Raw genomic sequence first — 16,722 nt, 5'->3', positions numbered from 1 at the left:
ATCAGTCTCCCGGCGATTAGTTAATCGCCATACGGAACAATAAGCAAACGATGACGTAAATTGACGATGATAACGACACCTGAATTGATCTAAAGAGAGGCTCTTTCTCCTCTCTTTTCCTCGGACAGAAAGTCACTGTCGGACGATCTCTTCTCTCTCGTGTGAGATGCGCTTAAGGAGTCGACGGACGGTCGATCGAGTCGTGAAAGGGCAAGAGAGAAAGAGAGAGAGAGAGAGAGAGAGCGAAAGAGAGAGAGAGAGAGAACGAAACAAGAGAGGAGAAAGACGAGGAAAGAAAAAAAAGAGACAAGGAAATGTAGATAGACGCAGGAGAGAGATCATCGCGTTGCCGCTGGTCCGCTGAAAGCATTCAGCTAGTAACCGCTCAAAGGCCACTGCCCGACCCGGCGGATGATGATTTATACGGCCCGTTATGTCGTCCGCCCCCCTCTCTCTTTCTCTCTCTCTCTCTTTCACTTTTCCTTTTTGTTCCGTGCTTACGCCACTACTTCCCAAATTGCTTCGTCCATTCAGCTTCTGCCCGCGCCGAAAGACTCCGCGCGATCGCGTGTTCCGCGCGCGCTCCCACCGATCAAACTCGGATTATCGGAGTAATTCGCGAGCGCTATAACTGGGCGTGCGTGTGTGTGGGTGGATTGGCGATATCGGAACGTTTACGCGCCAGTTGGCACCGGCAGCATCGATTTTGATGAGAGGGTAATTGTATCGGTCATCGGAGCAAGAGTATATGTCACGTACGAGATAAACATTTCCGAAGCAAAAACCTTTTGTTAAAGCGAAGAGAAATATCGACCCTTCGAAGATATATTGTCTCGATTGTCGCGCGCATACATACACGCGCAATAAAATCCGAATGAAATATATATACCGTTTAACAATTATCGTCTCCTTACCGTGTCATCGAAGACCAGGTTGACCTGACGGTGGTCAGTTATGGGATGGGGGTGCGGTGGTCGATGCATCCTTCCTCCACCGTGAACTTCCGGGTAGTCGATCTGCAAAAGACCAACGTCGGTTTATAACGAGGCTTTTGAACACCAAGTGAACTATAATAAATAAATTGTGTACAAGACAGAGCGCGTTTTATTAATCCTGCTCGAAAGGAAAACACGTAATTATTACGCGCGCCTCTGTTTGTAATAATAATAATAATAATAATAATAATAATAATAATAATAATAATAATAATAATAATAATAATAATAATAATAATAATAATAAAAAGAAAACAGAACATCGTCGTCGCTAATCATTGGAGGAAGGGTGATGTCAACTTTGCGCGGGCGCGACTTCGACGTTGATAATCCGCTTCGCGCTATTTCACACGACCGAACACAGGTTATTCCCAGAGATTGTCCATTGGTGTTTTTTTTTTTTTTTTTTTTTATTTTTTTTTTTTTTTTTTTTATTTAAACCAACTTTTCATTCTCGAGCAGCTCTGGATGCGCGCGCGATATAATTTATACGCAAATAGTGAAGTTTCGCTCCACGACGCGGTTTCGTTCAAAAATCGTTTTGTTGATAATAATTTAATCACCTGCGGATGCGCGTGTGCTTGCAGCTGCATTACTTTCGTCCGTTTCGCATGATTCAAATCCGTTACGATCGTTATTAAACAACATGTGTGACGTCACTCTTGGCGCACGTCCGAAAACGAAGATAAAATTCAAGTGCGCGCTAATCAAGAGAAATCAATGATTTGATTTTAATGTTCTGATAATCCAAAATATATGATAAAAACACATTAAATGGAGAGAATTTATAAGATAACATTAGACTAGATGACGGATAATTTATATAGCGCGAACTTTTCTCTCTTCTCGCAGAGTTTTCTTCTTTTTGTTAAAAAGTTGTGGTCGTAGTCGTCGAATATTTCAGTAATAATATTATCGTTGTATTTAAATAACAATTTAAATACAATAATATTCAAGACATCAATTTGATCAAATAATATTATTTTGAAACATCGTTTTCTCGGGTTTGTAATATCGATTTAAGTGAACGTTTACGACTGGTTATTTTTTTAATAAAAATTTATATAGATTTGTGTGGCATAAATTTTTTATTATAATAACAGGGCCAATATTGGCTACGTCATCGCTGGTTCGACTCTTTTTCTCGACTAACATGCAGTTACATATTCGCCGCTATTCAGCGATGGAAAAAAAGAAGAGAAAAAAAAAATAAAAGGATGAAAGAGAGACAATGAGACAAATGCGCTTCGGGCCGGAACTCGTAGGCCGGACTTCCGGTAGATACGCCGGTTATACGTGCCATTCACGGAACCGCTCCCTCGTGACTCGATTGTTAGAACTGAATGTTTAGCCAATTTCGGGATGAAAGTTCAGTTTCCAGTGGCGTTTGATCGAGCGACGCGACATTCCCGATTCGGTTGCAGTTTGCGCGATCGCCTGTACGTTGCTTGTGTCGCACAAAGAGAACTTTGACGTTATTGTTCGCTCGTACACGCGCGCATGCGACAAGGAACAAAGCGTTACTTTGCAAAAGTAAATTCTCGAACATACGTTTCTTTCTGCGGATCATTTCGGAAAGAATTTCGAATAACAATCGCGCGAAATCCCAGAACTCTCTTCCCGATTATAAATCAATATACATATATGTTCGTAGCATTAGTAAAATTTTTTAACTGACATTTCGCTACTTTGTGTCCGAACGACAGGAGGGGTAGGCGTGACATTTCAAAATCATCGACCGAAAAAAAAATGCAATCGTGACGCAACGTACACGCCGAGTGTGTGTACGTATTTCTCCTGACGTAACACAATTGGGGTTTTTGTAAACAATAAAATGCGAATCGCAGCGGCGCGAATTATTCGGAAATACATTTACATTACGATTTCAATTATGCATGTATGTCGCGTGTTACATACGCGCGTTGTTATTGTTATTATTATTATTATTATTTCGACGCGCGTGTTGTTTTTATTTGGTTGTCGAAAAGTTTATTTCGGCGCGCGATAATTCATCGAGCGCGCAATAAGCGCGACATTGTCGTCAATTTATCCGAACGAAAGCGGAACGAAATAATATTTTGATACGCGCGAATATTGCGCGCTCGCGCTCTCTCTCTCTCTCTCTCTCTCAACGTTATTCGCTTTCAAGCGCGCGATTAATTACAGTCACAATAATATTCTCCCAATTATACGCTCTCATTCATGCGGAGTTCGTCGTTCTCCCGCAGCGCGTTCGATCTCTCTTTCTCTCTCTCTTTCGCTGCGTGGGATTTTCGACCCGCGTGCGTGGGCGAGAAACGACGTCCACGTGTACGTACGTAACACACACGCGAGACAGGACGAGATAAAACGGAGGAGAGACGTGTATAATGTATAAACGCGCGGTTCACCTCTTCGTCGACTCGCCGAGCATTAATGACCTCGTTCGCGATCGTATATCGCTCGTCTATCGTCGCCTCGTCAAGGTTATCAGTTCGAAGAAACACACCCGGCGTTATATCTCGAGAATTGGTCATTGAAAGTTAATGCGGAAACAAACGAAATTTATCTATCGACAAGTGACGATAGAATCTAGCAATTATAATTATCAGAAAATCAAAAGCTATTTTTGTAGTATCAAGTGTGTGTGTGTGTGTGTGTGTATGTATGTACATTAAAACACTTCTTTACCTCGGACGATACGATCGATAAAGTTCTAGGTGTACTAGGCCAGCTCCTAGACACCGAGCGTCCTTTTCGTCTTCTCACCACAACAACTCGAGGTCGTCCGATTCTGCTTGTGTGTTTCAACATCTCGCAAACACACACGCTCGGCTAATTGTTGAGTATATCGACAATTACGGAATATCTAATCGTACGTCAGTCTCTTGTTACCTCATATTGCTGTTATCACTGCGCGAGAAGCTCATCAACGAGCGTCATCATCGCGTTTCTCGTCGACAACTGCGAATTGATCAACAACCGCGATTGATTTATCAGATTTTACGACGACGGATTATATACATATATCTCAATCTGTGACTCGTTTCTACAACAACAACGCGACGTTGGTTGTTCGACACCGCGACGATCGGTTGTTGTTTCACCGATTGCGGACAATTCGCGGACTTCGATTCGCGCAAAAACTCGTGAACGTGCCGCAAATATCAATCATCTCGCGTGAAACACGAGAACGGAATTTATGGGAGGCGAGACGCGCGTGACGGTGCACTCGTAACTAACTTAAATGCTCCGGTTTTGATCGCGATCGGGCGATTCTATTCGGTCTGCGGACCTTGCAAACTTCGCAATCTCGAGAATCGCATCGACGGTGGAGTTAGCTTCCACAAACTTGTTAAACGTTTAACTACCTTGCTTAGAACGAGATTTGACACGCGTATGTGTACACACACATACATATATATGTACACCTCGCGGAAAGAGAACCGAATCGTTCACGATTCCTCAAGAGAGCCAAAGACCAGACTAACTTAATCACGTGATCACACATCCTCTCAGGGACGTATAGAAATTATTATTATATAATTTACAATGTGTATACGCGTGCAATATTTAAAACGTGATAAATTTATTTCTACGATATCTTGAATTTCCATATCGCGAGTGCAAATAATAAAAAAAACGTTTCAATTATTCTTAAATAGAAAATAATTTGACACAATAAATTATACATTTTTTTAATTCGAAATAATTTCAATTTTTTAATTCTTTTTTCATTAGGCAGCAATATCGCAAAGGTTATGCGCAACGTTTATATATATATATATATATACATATATATATATATCTGCGAAGCGCGTGCAAACGTTTGCAAGAATTTAAGACCGTAATTTGACCGCGTATTTTGCGTTGAAAAACTTGTGCTAAAGGTCGAATGTGTAAATCGAGCTCGGGAAAGAGCGCGTTGACGATTTTCGAGCGCGTAAACTGTCGTCTCTGAATTGTGTACTACGAGAAGTCTGCATTACGACGGCTTTCCGACACATACACGAGAGCGCATCGAGCTAAAAATTTCTCTCTGGGACCTCCGCGAGACCAAGCCGGCCTCGTGTTCATACGGCGCAGAGTTGCCGGTACGCGTGTGTCTACTTTATTTTCGGTTCTTCCTGCGTTCCCGACAACCATTGGCGTCACGCGCGCGGCCCTAAAAACCGGGCACGCAAGTAAGATCCGTGAAAACGTCAAGAAGATTGAAAAACAAGGATATTACGAAAATATAACATCGATCGAAAAAAGTTTACACACGCGGACGAATAATTTAATTTTTGCTTGAAAGACAATTCGAAGAAATTGCGGAAATATACAATTTTTATGATCAACGTGATTAAGATAACAACAAGATTTGAAACATTTTTTCTCAACAGAAAAAGAGGAATTTGCACAATATTTGTTTAAACAAAAATCTGTCGAAAATGTCGCGTTAAACACTTTTGCGATTATTATCCATCTCGAGCGTGCGTCATCGCAGTGACGTTAGCATTGTCGTTTTTACAATCTCGTCTTTCAAACAAGTTGCACTTTTGTGCGCGGACGACACTCAAATACTAAATAGCGCACCATCTGGAAGATAAACGATCGACAGGGCGAGACAAGTTCAAAGGATTTTTGAAAATCGTTATCCGTCGACGATAATCGAAATTTATCCGCGCGTCGACAATATAATTCGACGCGATGTTTTTCTCTTTTCCGCCGAGATTATCCTCTCTCGTCGAGACGCGACGCGGCGTTCTTTATCTCTTTTCTCCACTCACAATTAATTTATTTGGTTGAAAACACTTTTTTATTCACTCCCTCGCGTCTCGTTCGGTCACTCAATTAATCATAGCCGTTGTAAGCCTCCGCGTTTAATCGGCGCGATTTCAAACAACGGACGACAACTTTAGCCGCGAAACATCGTCGGAGAGACCACGCCGGACGGGGGCACGAGAAGCGACTGTCGAGCCGCACTCGTCCGGCGTACGCCACGATAAAGCACGCTATCTTCCTCTCCACGCGGATGTTCATTTTTTGTCATGTGTGCGCTCCGCGCGCACTTAATCACCGCCGCAATCGCCGGGGCCGGGAGAGAGACACTTCTCCGCCGCGCGACTGAAGGGGAAACGGCGGCAATGTCAAGGGGGAGGCATCGCGTCCGTGGTGTTCAATTTGCACCTCACTCGAAAAAACGGGAATCCCGACCGTGTCATTAATTCGCCAACGTGTGTTCATTTGTCGTGTGGATTTTTCGTAAACCCCGTAATGCCCGTTCTAGTCCAGTCAATAGGGAAAAAATGATGCAAAAATGTTTAACCAATTTCCGAGTACATTATTGTTTAGTGTGCGCTTCACTGATAGACCCCTACTATCATGTATCTAAAATTTTTTCCCGGAACTTGTTACAAATGATGGTTAAAAGTGTAGAAAATGGGTTTTTCGCTTTTATCGAGGAAGAACTGCTAGTTAGAGAAAACAGCTTTAAATAAAAGTTGTAGATATTGAAAATATCTGTCGTTTAAGCTATTAATCGAATGAATCGAGCAAATATTCATCGAGATAATTGTAAAAAACACCAAAAAATGACTGTTTCTTTAATTGTTAATAAACTTTGTAATAATTAACACAAAACTTTGACATTTACCAAAAATATGGCCTTTGCTACCCTTAAAACGTGTGCAAAATTTCTGATTGAAACATTATATAGTTTGTGAATAGACGCATTTGTTTAACCCAGAGACCCTATTTTTGCACTTAATTATGCCAGCTGTTAACAATGATACAGCAACCAGCAGTCTAGTTTTGTTCTGAAAGAGTTGCACTATCACATACAAGTGATATTTAACCAAAATTGTTATAAGAAAACACCCAAAATGGCGTTGAAATATAATGGTCGTTTTTCGCTCATAAACAAATGAAGTAACTTTGACGCTAATAACTATTAATAATTTCTGATAATTTATTTATGCAGTACTGTACACATGCATTATTGTTGGAACAATTTCTTGATGTTACTGCAAAATAATAGTACTAGTTTTATTTTATCGATGCATACAGTTTGCAAAAACCAATGGTAGTAGGAAAATGCAAAGTTACTTCATTTGTTTATGAGCGAAAAACGACCATTATATTTCAACGCCATTTTGGGTGTTTTCTTATAACAATTTTGGTTAAATATCACTTGTATGTGATAGTGCAACTCTTTCAGAACAAAACTAGACTGCTGGTTGCTGTATCATTGTTAACAGCTGGCATAATTAAGTGCAAAAATAGGGTCTCTGGGTTAAACAAATGCGTCTATTCACAAACTATATAATGTTTCAATCAGAAATTTTGCACACGTTTTAAGGGTAGCAAAGGCCATATTTTTGGTAAATGTCAAAGTTTTGTGTTAATTATTACAAAGTTTATTAACAATTAAAGAAACAGTCATTTTTTGGTGTTTTTTACAATTATCTCGATGAATATTTGCTCGATTCATTCGATTAATAGCTTAAACGACAGATATTTTCAATATCTACAACTTTTATTTAAAGCTGTTTTCTCTAACTAGCAGTTCTTCCTCGATAAAAGCGAAAAACCCATTTTCTACACTTTTAACCATCATTTGTAACAAGTTCCGGGAAAAAATTTTAGATACATGATAGTAGGGGTCTATCAGTGAAGCGCACACTAAACAATAATGTACTCGGAAATCGGTTAAACATTTTTGCAAAAAATGATGGTTTTTTTTCCCTATTGACTGGACTATTCGAGGTTAGCGTGTGTGCGCGATTTAAATTTGGCGGGTGCAAAACAGAAGAGAGAGAGTCACCTCGATCGAAATTTTCGCAACTTTGCTATTTACGCTTGAGGGCTAAACTCAAAAACATGAAACTTGCAACAAGATAAATGTTAAAATGTTAATATAAAAAAAAATAACAAAAACTTAATATAGAAAAGAAAAACGCGTAACAGAGGAATGCCATTCATCCGAAGGAAGAGGAAAAAAAGGAAATGTATGAAGCCGCGCGTAAAGAGACACATTTACGTCGGCCGCGCGATGTTATAAGCAATATGTATTTTCTGTAGGTACGCGATTATTCCTGAACGTACACGTTGTCGTTATCGTGTGTTATCGTGTTGTTTAAAAAAAAACATTCTCGCAAAAAGAAAGAGAAGTAGCGTAAGTAGCAACTACTGCATTACCGACTTCCTTTCGCGCGCGCGCGCGCACACGCACACACACACACGTCCGGCCGCGTAAGGCATGAATGAAAAATGCATCGTACGTGCACACGCACTCACGCATATCCGCGCAACGTGTAATCGATCCAGTCGTCGTACGTGCGGATGAGCGATGGTCGTATCGTGTGTCGCACCTTCGTACCCGCGTCATAGAGTTACACCCGCGACATAAAGTGTGTGGGCATCGAACCAGCTTCCAACACACACTTGCGAGAAACCTAATCGTAACCCATAATCAATGGAGCGTACCGAGCATTGACTGTCGGCTTCCACATACGCTTCGGAGAGCGTAGGTAGGTAGGTAGGAATACAGGTAGAAACAGGTTGCCAGGTGCATCTAACAAGCGATTCTCGAGAAAAAGATCTGGGTCGAAACATCGCGCGCGCGCGCGTTTACATCGACGACAGTTTGCTTTCATCTTGTTTCTGAGATCTCGCAACCGAACGATACGTCGTTCACGGATGAATTCGCACGCACATATATCGCGAATCAAACATATCTACATCGTTGCTCACTGAGCTTCGAAACCGAGTGCGAGTTGATAGAGAGAAACGAGAAAATGGCACAGAAAGAACATTTTTTACCTCGGAAAATATAATCTTAATAATTATGTTATAAAAATACATTATATACACGTGTAATATATTATATTTTATATTATACGTTTTATATATTATACATTATTTTTTATATAATATGAAATGAGTACACACACGTACACACACGCGCGCGCAATTTTGATGGATTTTTCGTTTTATAATAAAATGGACCAAGTAATTTTGTTAAAACCGATTTATTCATTCTATCGAGTAATCCCCGTTGTTTTTTTTTTTTTTATTCTTTTTCGTCGTACTTGGTAGAATAAATAAATCGTTTTTAATAAAATTACTTGTTCCACTTTTCTATCACAGAATCCATCAAAAGTTTCGCGTGTACTCGTGTCCAATATGTGTATTATATATTATAATTCGCATTAAATAAATAATAAACTAATTTCATCGTTCTTAAAATATTATATTTAGAGGATATCTGAGAATTATACAACTTTTACGGTGATTGATGTGCGCGAGCCACGTGTGTCGACGTTGCACAACAAAGTTGCAAACAACAAACCACACGTGAGCGCGATAACGGGAAATAATTCCATTGCACTCGTGGTTTAAACTAGAGGAAATTAAAGATGCGTCTCAATAATGAAAAGAGATAGCGCACTTCCTGCGCCGGAAGTGTGTCGACTTGGAACGTGCGTTTAAAAGGGAACAGGGGAGAATACGATACTCGCACAGACGGATCGCAAATGGGTTCAAGGTGAAACTGATAGTTCCGACTGTTTTGATTAATAAGAAGATTCCTCCAATAAAGAGACAGATTAACCTTGTTGCAAACGAAAAAACAATATCAGAATGAAGTTATTAAATTTTACAAGAATTTAAAATTAACGAGAAAGAGTGAAAAATAAATTAAAAAAAAAAAAAAAACGAGGAAATCACGCGCTTTGGTTTTTAAATACACATTTTCGAGAAGACAACCATGTGTACGTGTATGATGTTTATATAAAACAATTTGCAAACAATTTGCGTGAACTTCACAAACTCATCAAGCACGTGCGATGTATTTTGTACGAAATTAAAACTTTACACGGAATAAAAATTCTTTTCGATGCAGACGCGCAAACGCAAAACGCGCGTCTGGCGAAATTTAGAGAAGGAAAAAAGAAACACGTTTCTCTCACAGAGAAACCTCGCATAAACGTTGAGAAAGAAGGATACAGGGGGAAGAGACATGCGTTGTCTGGATGAGGATTTATTTTCGGAGCGGATCTGGCCGGTGTTATATTCTTTTTCCGTTTCGGCGAAACGGACGCGAGATTTCGCATTTTTTATATCCGAAGAAAATCCCTCGCGTTCCCGTCGTCAAGGGTTCCGGGAACTTTTTAACCTAACACTTACGATACTTTATTACGGCTAATAAGCTGCCTTTGTGCCGTCGGGTCATTATATCAACCAAGCTCGCTATTGAAAATAGGTTACAGGCACCGCTTTGTCACCCTACTTGACATTTTCCATTGTGCCCCCGCGTTTTCACACGAGAAGTGTTATAATTTACAAGCTTTACGAGAGAGAGCCATAATCTGTGCGATAATATTGTATAATTTATTGTATAATTGTGTGTGAAAATTCTGAAGCTATATAAATAATATCTGTAAATAATATATAAATATATGTATATATATGTATACAGGATGAACCATTTAATTTGGCACAACGGAATATCGCGAGAACTATGCATTTTCTCCAAAAAAATGATTGAGACTTGCTTGATTTTGAGGAGGAAACAAAATGGCGTCACTGATTTTTGAGTTAGTGGACGTTTTCAAGGTCATTTGAAGGTCAACTTGTTGTTTTTTGTTTAATGGAAACATTTATTTTTCTTTGCGACATCTTATTCTATGTAAAAGAAAAAAAAAACAAACAACTTTTATCTGAATCATTTATTCATATATATTTGAGAGCGCGTGTGAAGCCACATGCGAGTTTAGTCCGCATTTTTTTTTTCGTAAAATGAGAAATCGTCACGTAATAAGAGTTCGAACGTATAAAATGAAACAGAATGCCAAGACCGTACAAGATTGCAAGATTGTACATTAGTATTCCGTCACGCGTGCGCGCCCCTTAGAATATTCCACAACTATGTTATAATATAAGCCGGGAATATATATCTTGCGATGTACCGGTCGACGAGTATATAAACCGCAATATAATGTCAGACTGTTAAGCACGAAGTATGTCAAAGGGCAAGAAAGCCACGCGGCCAAAGTTTATCCGACGCTTCTAAGTATGCCACGCGCAGAGTAAATCGGATATTGTTGGAATTTGAATTTCTCGCATCTTAAAACGGAAACTTATAATTAACAATTAAATTGTGTACGACGGGTTTGTTGTTTCGTTATAACGCGCGCGCGCGTGCGCGCGCGATGTCATCGTGCGCGACGAGTAAAATTGAACGAAACTTCAGCGTGAGACCTGGGTCTCAGCCACAGTTGAAGGTTTGTATACATTTATATTTAGAAAGGGTTTTTCCCTCCGAACGCGCCAGCAGCGGGTGTTAAACCCAGTCTGGCGATAAAAATGAAATCTGAGTAATACCATGACGAGTCACGTCGATTTCATTCAAACTTCCTGTACACAAGAAGATCTCGCGTAACGTATCTATCTCTCCGGAGACGCGCGCTTACGCACGACGGATGTGGCATTGTTCGCCATACGGTATTATATTCTTACGCAAACACGACTGCGTATATTTACGCAGTCGTGTGCTTGCGACACAGAGCGACAAAAGTCGGATAAAAAAAATGGAAAAAAAGACGAACGTACATACGTCCGCACGTCAACGTGACAAACGGGAAATCGAGCGATTTATCCTTTACGTAGATACGCAAGGTTTCGTATTACGCGTATACGCGTTGCGGATCGGAAAGGCAGCCGCTTTCCGACACTCCGCTCGCATCTGGGTCGACGGGAGAAATAATCGTGGGACACAGATCGCAATTTGTATAATTGCATAATTGGGCGCGCGCGCGGAACGACTCGGCACGGAAATTGTAGCGTGTTGCGCGCAAATACAGAATTTGCGCGTAATTATTTTTTATATACGTCTCTCTCTCGCCGTGATGTCACTTGTCTCTCTCTCTCTCTTTTTTTTCGCCGAACAGTTTTCCGCCCAACGGCTAGGTAAGACAAAACGTGCGCGCGAGTTACAAGAAGCGGGAGAAATCCGATCGGAGAAGGAGAGCGATGTCGGAGCGCGGAACGGATTATTTGCGGTGAAGCGAAATTACGGCAGCAACTTGTTGGGTTCTCTCTCTCCCGAAACGAAGTTTCGCTATTTTGTTCCTCTCGGAACGCGCGACGTAACGATCGACTCGTCTCCGATTATCGGTTTTCCCGGTGGAAATTGGTCCGGTCGCGATGCGCCACGTATTTTCCCGCATAAATGTTGCGAAGTTTTTCTTTGAGGGATAACTTTCCGTTCCGAGAAGCGATATCCGTCGCATCGGAACGGTGTTGTCGCAACCGACAATTTTACTTTCTCGGTACGGAACCACAAAAATCACCGATTTCGGTCAGCGAATTTGTTTCAATTAAAAACGTTTCCGAGAATCTCGTTCAGTATTTTTTTCACAAACGCACAATTCGCAAATATCATCATTGCTTTTACAAAAATAATCGTTTTTTTTTTTTTTTTTTAATATATATATATATTTTATAAACGTGCGCGAAGTAATTGGAATTTTTTTATCGCAACGAAAGAGAGAGAAAAAACGAGAGAGAACTCGTTAGATTTTTTTCAGAAAAAACTCACGAATAAACTCTAATAAATACAATTAAAATACAGAGAACCTTTGCTGTGAATCTATCGCGTCTGTCGCGCGTGCGCGCGATCTAGCACACGTTGCAAAAAAATCTCGAAAGTTTTTGACAATATTATTCATCCGCGTTGATTTTTACTCAAATTTTGTCGTTTTACTGTGTGTTCTTTCACGCTGCCGTGCACGTACAACGCGAATAGATCTCGCGCCTCAATATCAATGATCGGAATTCAACAAGGAACAAAGACGATTTATGTTTCGCGCGGCGTCAGACGCCGACGTACGTATACTTCCAGGCGCCCGACGTTGTTTCGTCACTGATGATAAGCTTCTTGAAAACTGCACGTGCCGCGACAACGCGGCGCGAAAGATAGGAGCGCGGAGTCGTGCTCGGGTAATGCACAATTATTAAATATACTCACATCTCTTTCTCGAGAGAGAGAGAGACAGATAGATAGATAGAGTGAGAGAGAGAGAGAGAATTGTCGTGCTCCGAACTGAACGTTTTGTTCCCAGCTACGATATCAATTGAGTCTCTTCCGTTCGTTGTAAAAAAAAAAAAAGATATCAATTCTTAAAAAAACAGAAATAAGTTCTTGCGTTCTAAATATTTGCGTAAAAACGTCGGAGTTCGTCAACTAATGGACAACTATCGTTTCTTCTAATGCTGAAAAAAAGGTCATTTGTGGCGATGATTAATCTTCGTTCGGCGCCCCGAGGTTTCCGCACAATGAGCTCTCGAGTGGCGGAGAGTGAGCAAAGCGACGGGGATAAAGTACCACAGTGTGGCATACTACAGGGAGCACTATAGAATAACGGGAGGAAGGTTAAAGGTCAGACGTCCAATTCGCGTGTCAGGTCACAGAGTCACCCTGCGGACGAACGCACGTAAACTCGTGCGCGCGCGCGCGTGTGTGTGTGTGTGTGTGTACCCAAGGTGCTGACAATAATTTTCCATCGCGGAAAAAGAAATTTCATTCAGCACGCGCACACGCGACCCGGAATCCGCCAAAATTGATAAATGTAGCGCGCTGTCCTCATGAATAAACTCCTCTCCCCCTTTTCCCGTCAATATCTCAGCGTCCCACGGGAGAGAAGAACGCGCGGAAAAATTAAATAAATCAAAGTCAAAGGTCACTCGCGCGTGGGTTTTACGCGCAAATTTTCAGAAAACACGGTTTTTCCCATTCTACTTTTTTCCTCGCATTTTTTTCGTTCATTCATTCCCGGATATAGAGTAACAAAACACACACCGGGGCAACAATGAAAAGTGAGTTACACATTTTGTTTAAATTCTATTGGAAATTGCGAATTACTTGCGCGAGAGAGCTATTGATTGTCGGAGGAAAAAGTTTCACAGCTCGAGGGCTGTGCGTATCGATCATCCGGGAGTGTGGCGAGTGAATTTCATAACAAACGAAATAACAATGCGTTTGCAAAAAAAAATAAATAAATAAATATAGATTCCGCGCTGCAAAATTTCGAAGTTCATTACGACGCACGAAAAACACGCCCGACACACGTGCGGATTAACAGAGTCATGTGTCGCCAATGATAAAGTGTCTTTGAAATTGGGTTTTGAGATTGGCGAGATTTAATTGCGGTTTGAATCGCGCGCCACATAAATTCGCACGAGAGCAATAATCTTGTTAAGTGATAAAAATAAAAAATGTCACGCGCGCTCGGACAACATTTGTTTTTACGGTAATTTTTTGGTTATAAATAATATTGAAAATAATTTTTGCAATAAATTATCATAGAAAGAATGTTGTTTAGAATGTTATTATTTATTAATATATACATCGTAACCGTCATGACACGTTTTAATCGACCACCAGCAACTGAACTGTCAAGCTATTTGTCGGTAATGCAGTTCGGAACGTCGCTGCAGATGGCAGCTCGGATCAGAAACTTTATTTTCTGCTCACGCAAGTGTAATTAGCAACGCGAACCAGAATTTCCAACTTTACACACGCTCGAGTAAACTCCATCGGCAATATCAGAATAAATTCCTCGCGACTCTGCAATTACTGTATTTTGCACAGCAACTGTAAGCGTGATTAAAGTTTGGATGTTGCTCTCGTGTCTCACATTTTTTTCAAGATAATTCAATAAAAATGCTTTCGCGCATACGAGGCAGAGAATACAGTTTATATTGTATTTCTCTTTCAAAAAATGTAATATCAGTATTACGAGTTATATTTCTCATTGTCTTCTCCTTTAGAACCTAAAAACTCACTCTTTTTTTTTTTTTTTTTTTATCAACGCAATATCAGATCGCAAGTATACGCGAAAAACTGAACTGAACTTAACAAAGCGCAATTGAACAAAAACCTACCTCGCTTCTTCGTTGTACAAGCAGGTTGAAAGTTGGAATGTTCGCGAAATTCGCGCGTTCGCGACACTAGCTCTCATTGAAAGAGTCAAACAATTGTTAGGTCCCGCATGTCTGAAAGTTTGTCCTAATTTTGGCACGTAGAGAATCGACCGGCGATGAGAACGAAATAAAACGAGCTAACTGCGAGGCGGGAGAGCGCGAGACGAGGGATTCCAAAACTCAACCTGAGCATGATACGAGAAAGAGAGAAAGAGAGAAAGAGAGAGAGAGAGAGAGAGAGAGAGAGAGAGATAGAGAGAGAGAGAAAGAGAGAAACTATCGATTAACTGTCTGCCACGTTGAGTCTCGCGCGGAGCGCATTGTCTTTTCGCGGCGCGGATATCGCAGCGCAGTGCTCGGAAAAAAAATATCCCGTAAACGCTTATTGCTCCAACTGTTTCGCATTCCATGGCAAACCGACCACAGAAAATTACGCATCCGTTTGCCAAGTTTTCGTACCGTACGGTTTCAACCGTAGGGTACGTAAAAATTCGAGAGCCTGTAGTTTTTCGATAAAGTTGAAAAAAAAAAAAAAAAAAAAAAAAAAAAAACGCGTCTAATATTCTCTTATTTGCGATAAATTTCTTTTCGAAAGAATTAACAAATCAAACATGGTGTTTGATTCGGTGTGTTGTTTTAGTGTTGGCGTGTATAAAGCAAAAAAGAAAAAAAACACTTNGTAAAAATTCGAGAGCCTGTAGTTTTTCGATAAAAAAAAAAAAAAAAAAAAAAAAAAAAAAAAAAAAACGCGTCTGAGATTTAAACTTTTTCTCTCTTTCTCTTTTCGAAAGAATTAACAAATCAAACATGGTGTTTGATTCGGTGTGTTGTTTTAGTGTTGGCGTGTATAAAGCAAAAAAGAAAAAAAACACTTACGACAATCATCTCGGATGGCTCGAGGACGAAACATTCGTTGGGTCTCCTGGCACTGCCACCCGTCCGCTTCCCGAAGCTGCAACACGGCAAGAAAACAAAATATTTCTTTATCACATTGCGCTCTCACATTTCATAAAAATATTTATACACCCGCGCGTAGAAGCCGCAGGCGTTTTATCGAGAGTCAATATTTCATTTTGACTTTTCTCGGGGATATCTCCGCATCGAGACGAGAAAAGGAAGCCTCTTCTGTGTGTGAAATTGTGATTCATCGTACAAAACTTCCCCCTCCCCTGCCGTCGAATTTCGTATCGTTCCGAATCGAACGAATATACGAGCTTTCGCGCGATTGTGTAAATACATATTATTGCTGTCCCGACATTAACTCCCACGACGGACTACGATCCAATATTGGTCTGCTACGCCATCGTGACAGATGTTTTCCCCCCCATCGTCGGAAAGGGCACTTCTCAAATTAACCGTAAAGGCACGGCTGATTGTCGGCAATATGGGAAGATATTCGCTGCGGTTACACAAAATGGGGGGTGTCACCGATATGCTATTGTCCAGACCGTTTTTTTCTGATAAAAGGAAAGCACAAGATCGAATCTCTCTATATATTAAACGTCCTCACCGCGATAATGAAAGAATAAAATGTCACTCCAATTTTTTTGACGATTATTATCACCGAAATAAATGTATCGTATGGATGTGTTTGCAGGTTATAAAAATAAACTTAATATTAATTTTGCAAAAATATAACAAACAATTTGCAACTCTCTTTAGAAACTAGATCAAAGAGATATTTATCTCTATTAATATATGAGCCATTTTTTTTTTAACTGATATAAGTTCATTTTTGGAAAAAAATGAGTTAGTGATAGTTTTAGAGTGAGACATAGAT

The 16,722-nt window shown here is 40.4% G+C and overlaps 1 protein-coding gene across 9 annotated transcripts in view; it reads right to left on the bottom strand.

The window, feature by feature from the left end:
• Positions 1-16,722, bottom strand: part of LOC109856330 (rap guanine nucleotide exchange factor 2-like) — a 71,552-nt gene that overhangs the window by 16,843 nt on the left and 37,987 nt on the right. For 7 of the 9 annotated variants that reach the window (XM_020431466.1, XM_020431459.1, XM_020431465.1 and 4 more), the window contains 2 exons: positions 15,819-15,894; positions 915-1,016 (listed from right to left, as the gene is read on the bottom strand). In XM_020431466.1, the coding sequence (XP_020287055.1) occupies positions 915-1,016; positions 15,819-15,827 (111 nt within the window). In that variant the 5' untranslated portion in view covers positions 15,828-15,894. Of the gene's footprint in view, positions 1-914; positions 1,017-3,665; positions 4,487-5,746; positions 5,923-15,818; positions 15,895-16,722 lie in introns of those variants that run through there. The other 2 variants (XM_020431461.1, XM_020431462.1) reach the window with 2 other exon arrangements.

Source organism: Pseudomyrmex gracilis, unplaced genomic scaffold, assembly GCF_002006095.1.
Source record: "Pseudomyrmex gracilis isolate BER0280 unplaced genomic scaffold, ASM200609v1 scaffold_114, whole genome shotgun sequence".
NCBI classification, from domain to species: domain Eukaryota; kingdom Metazoa; phylum Arthropoda; class Insecta; order Hymenoptera; family Formicidae; genus Pseudomyrmex; species Pseudomyrmex gracilis.
The sequence above is the reverse complement of the archived record's forward strand: the minus strand, read 5'-3'. Positions and strand labels throughout refer to the sequence as shown.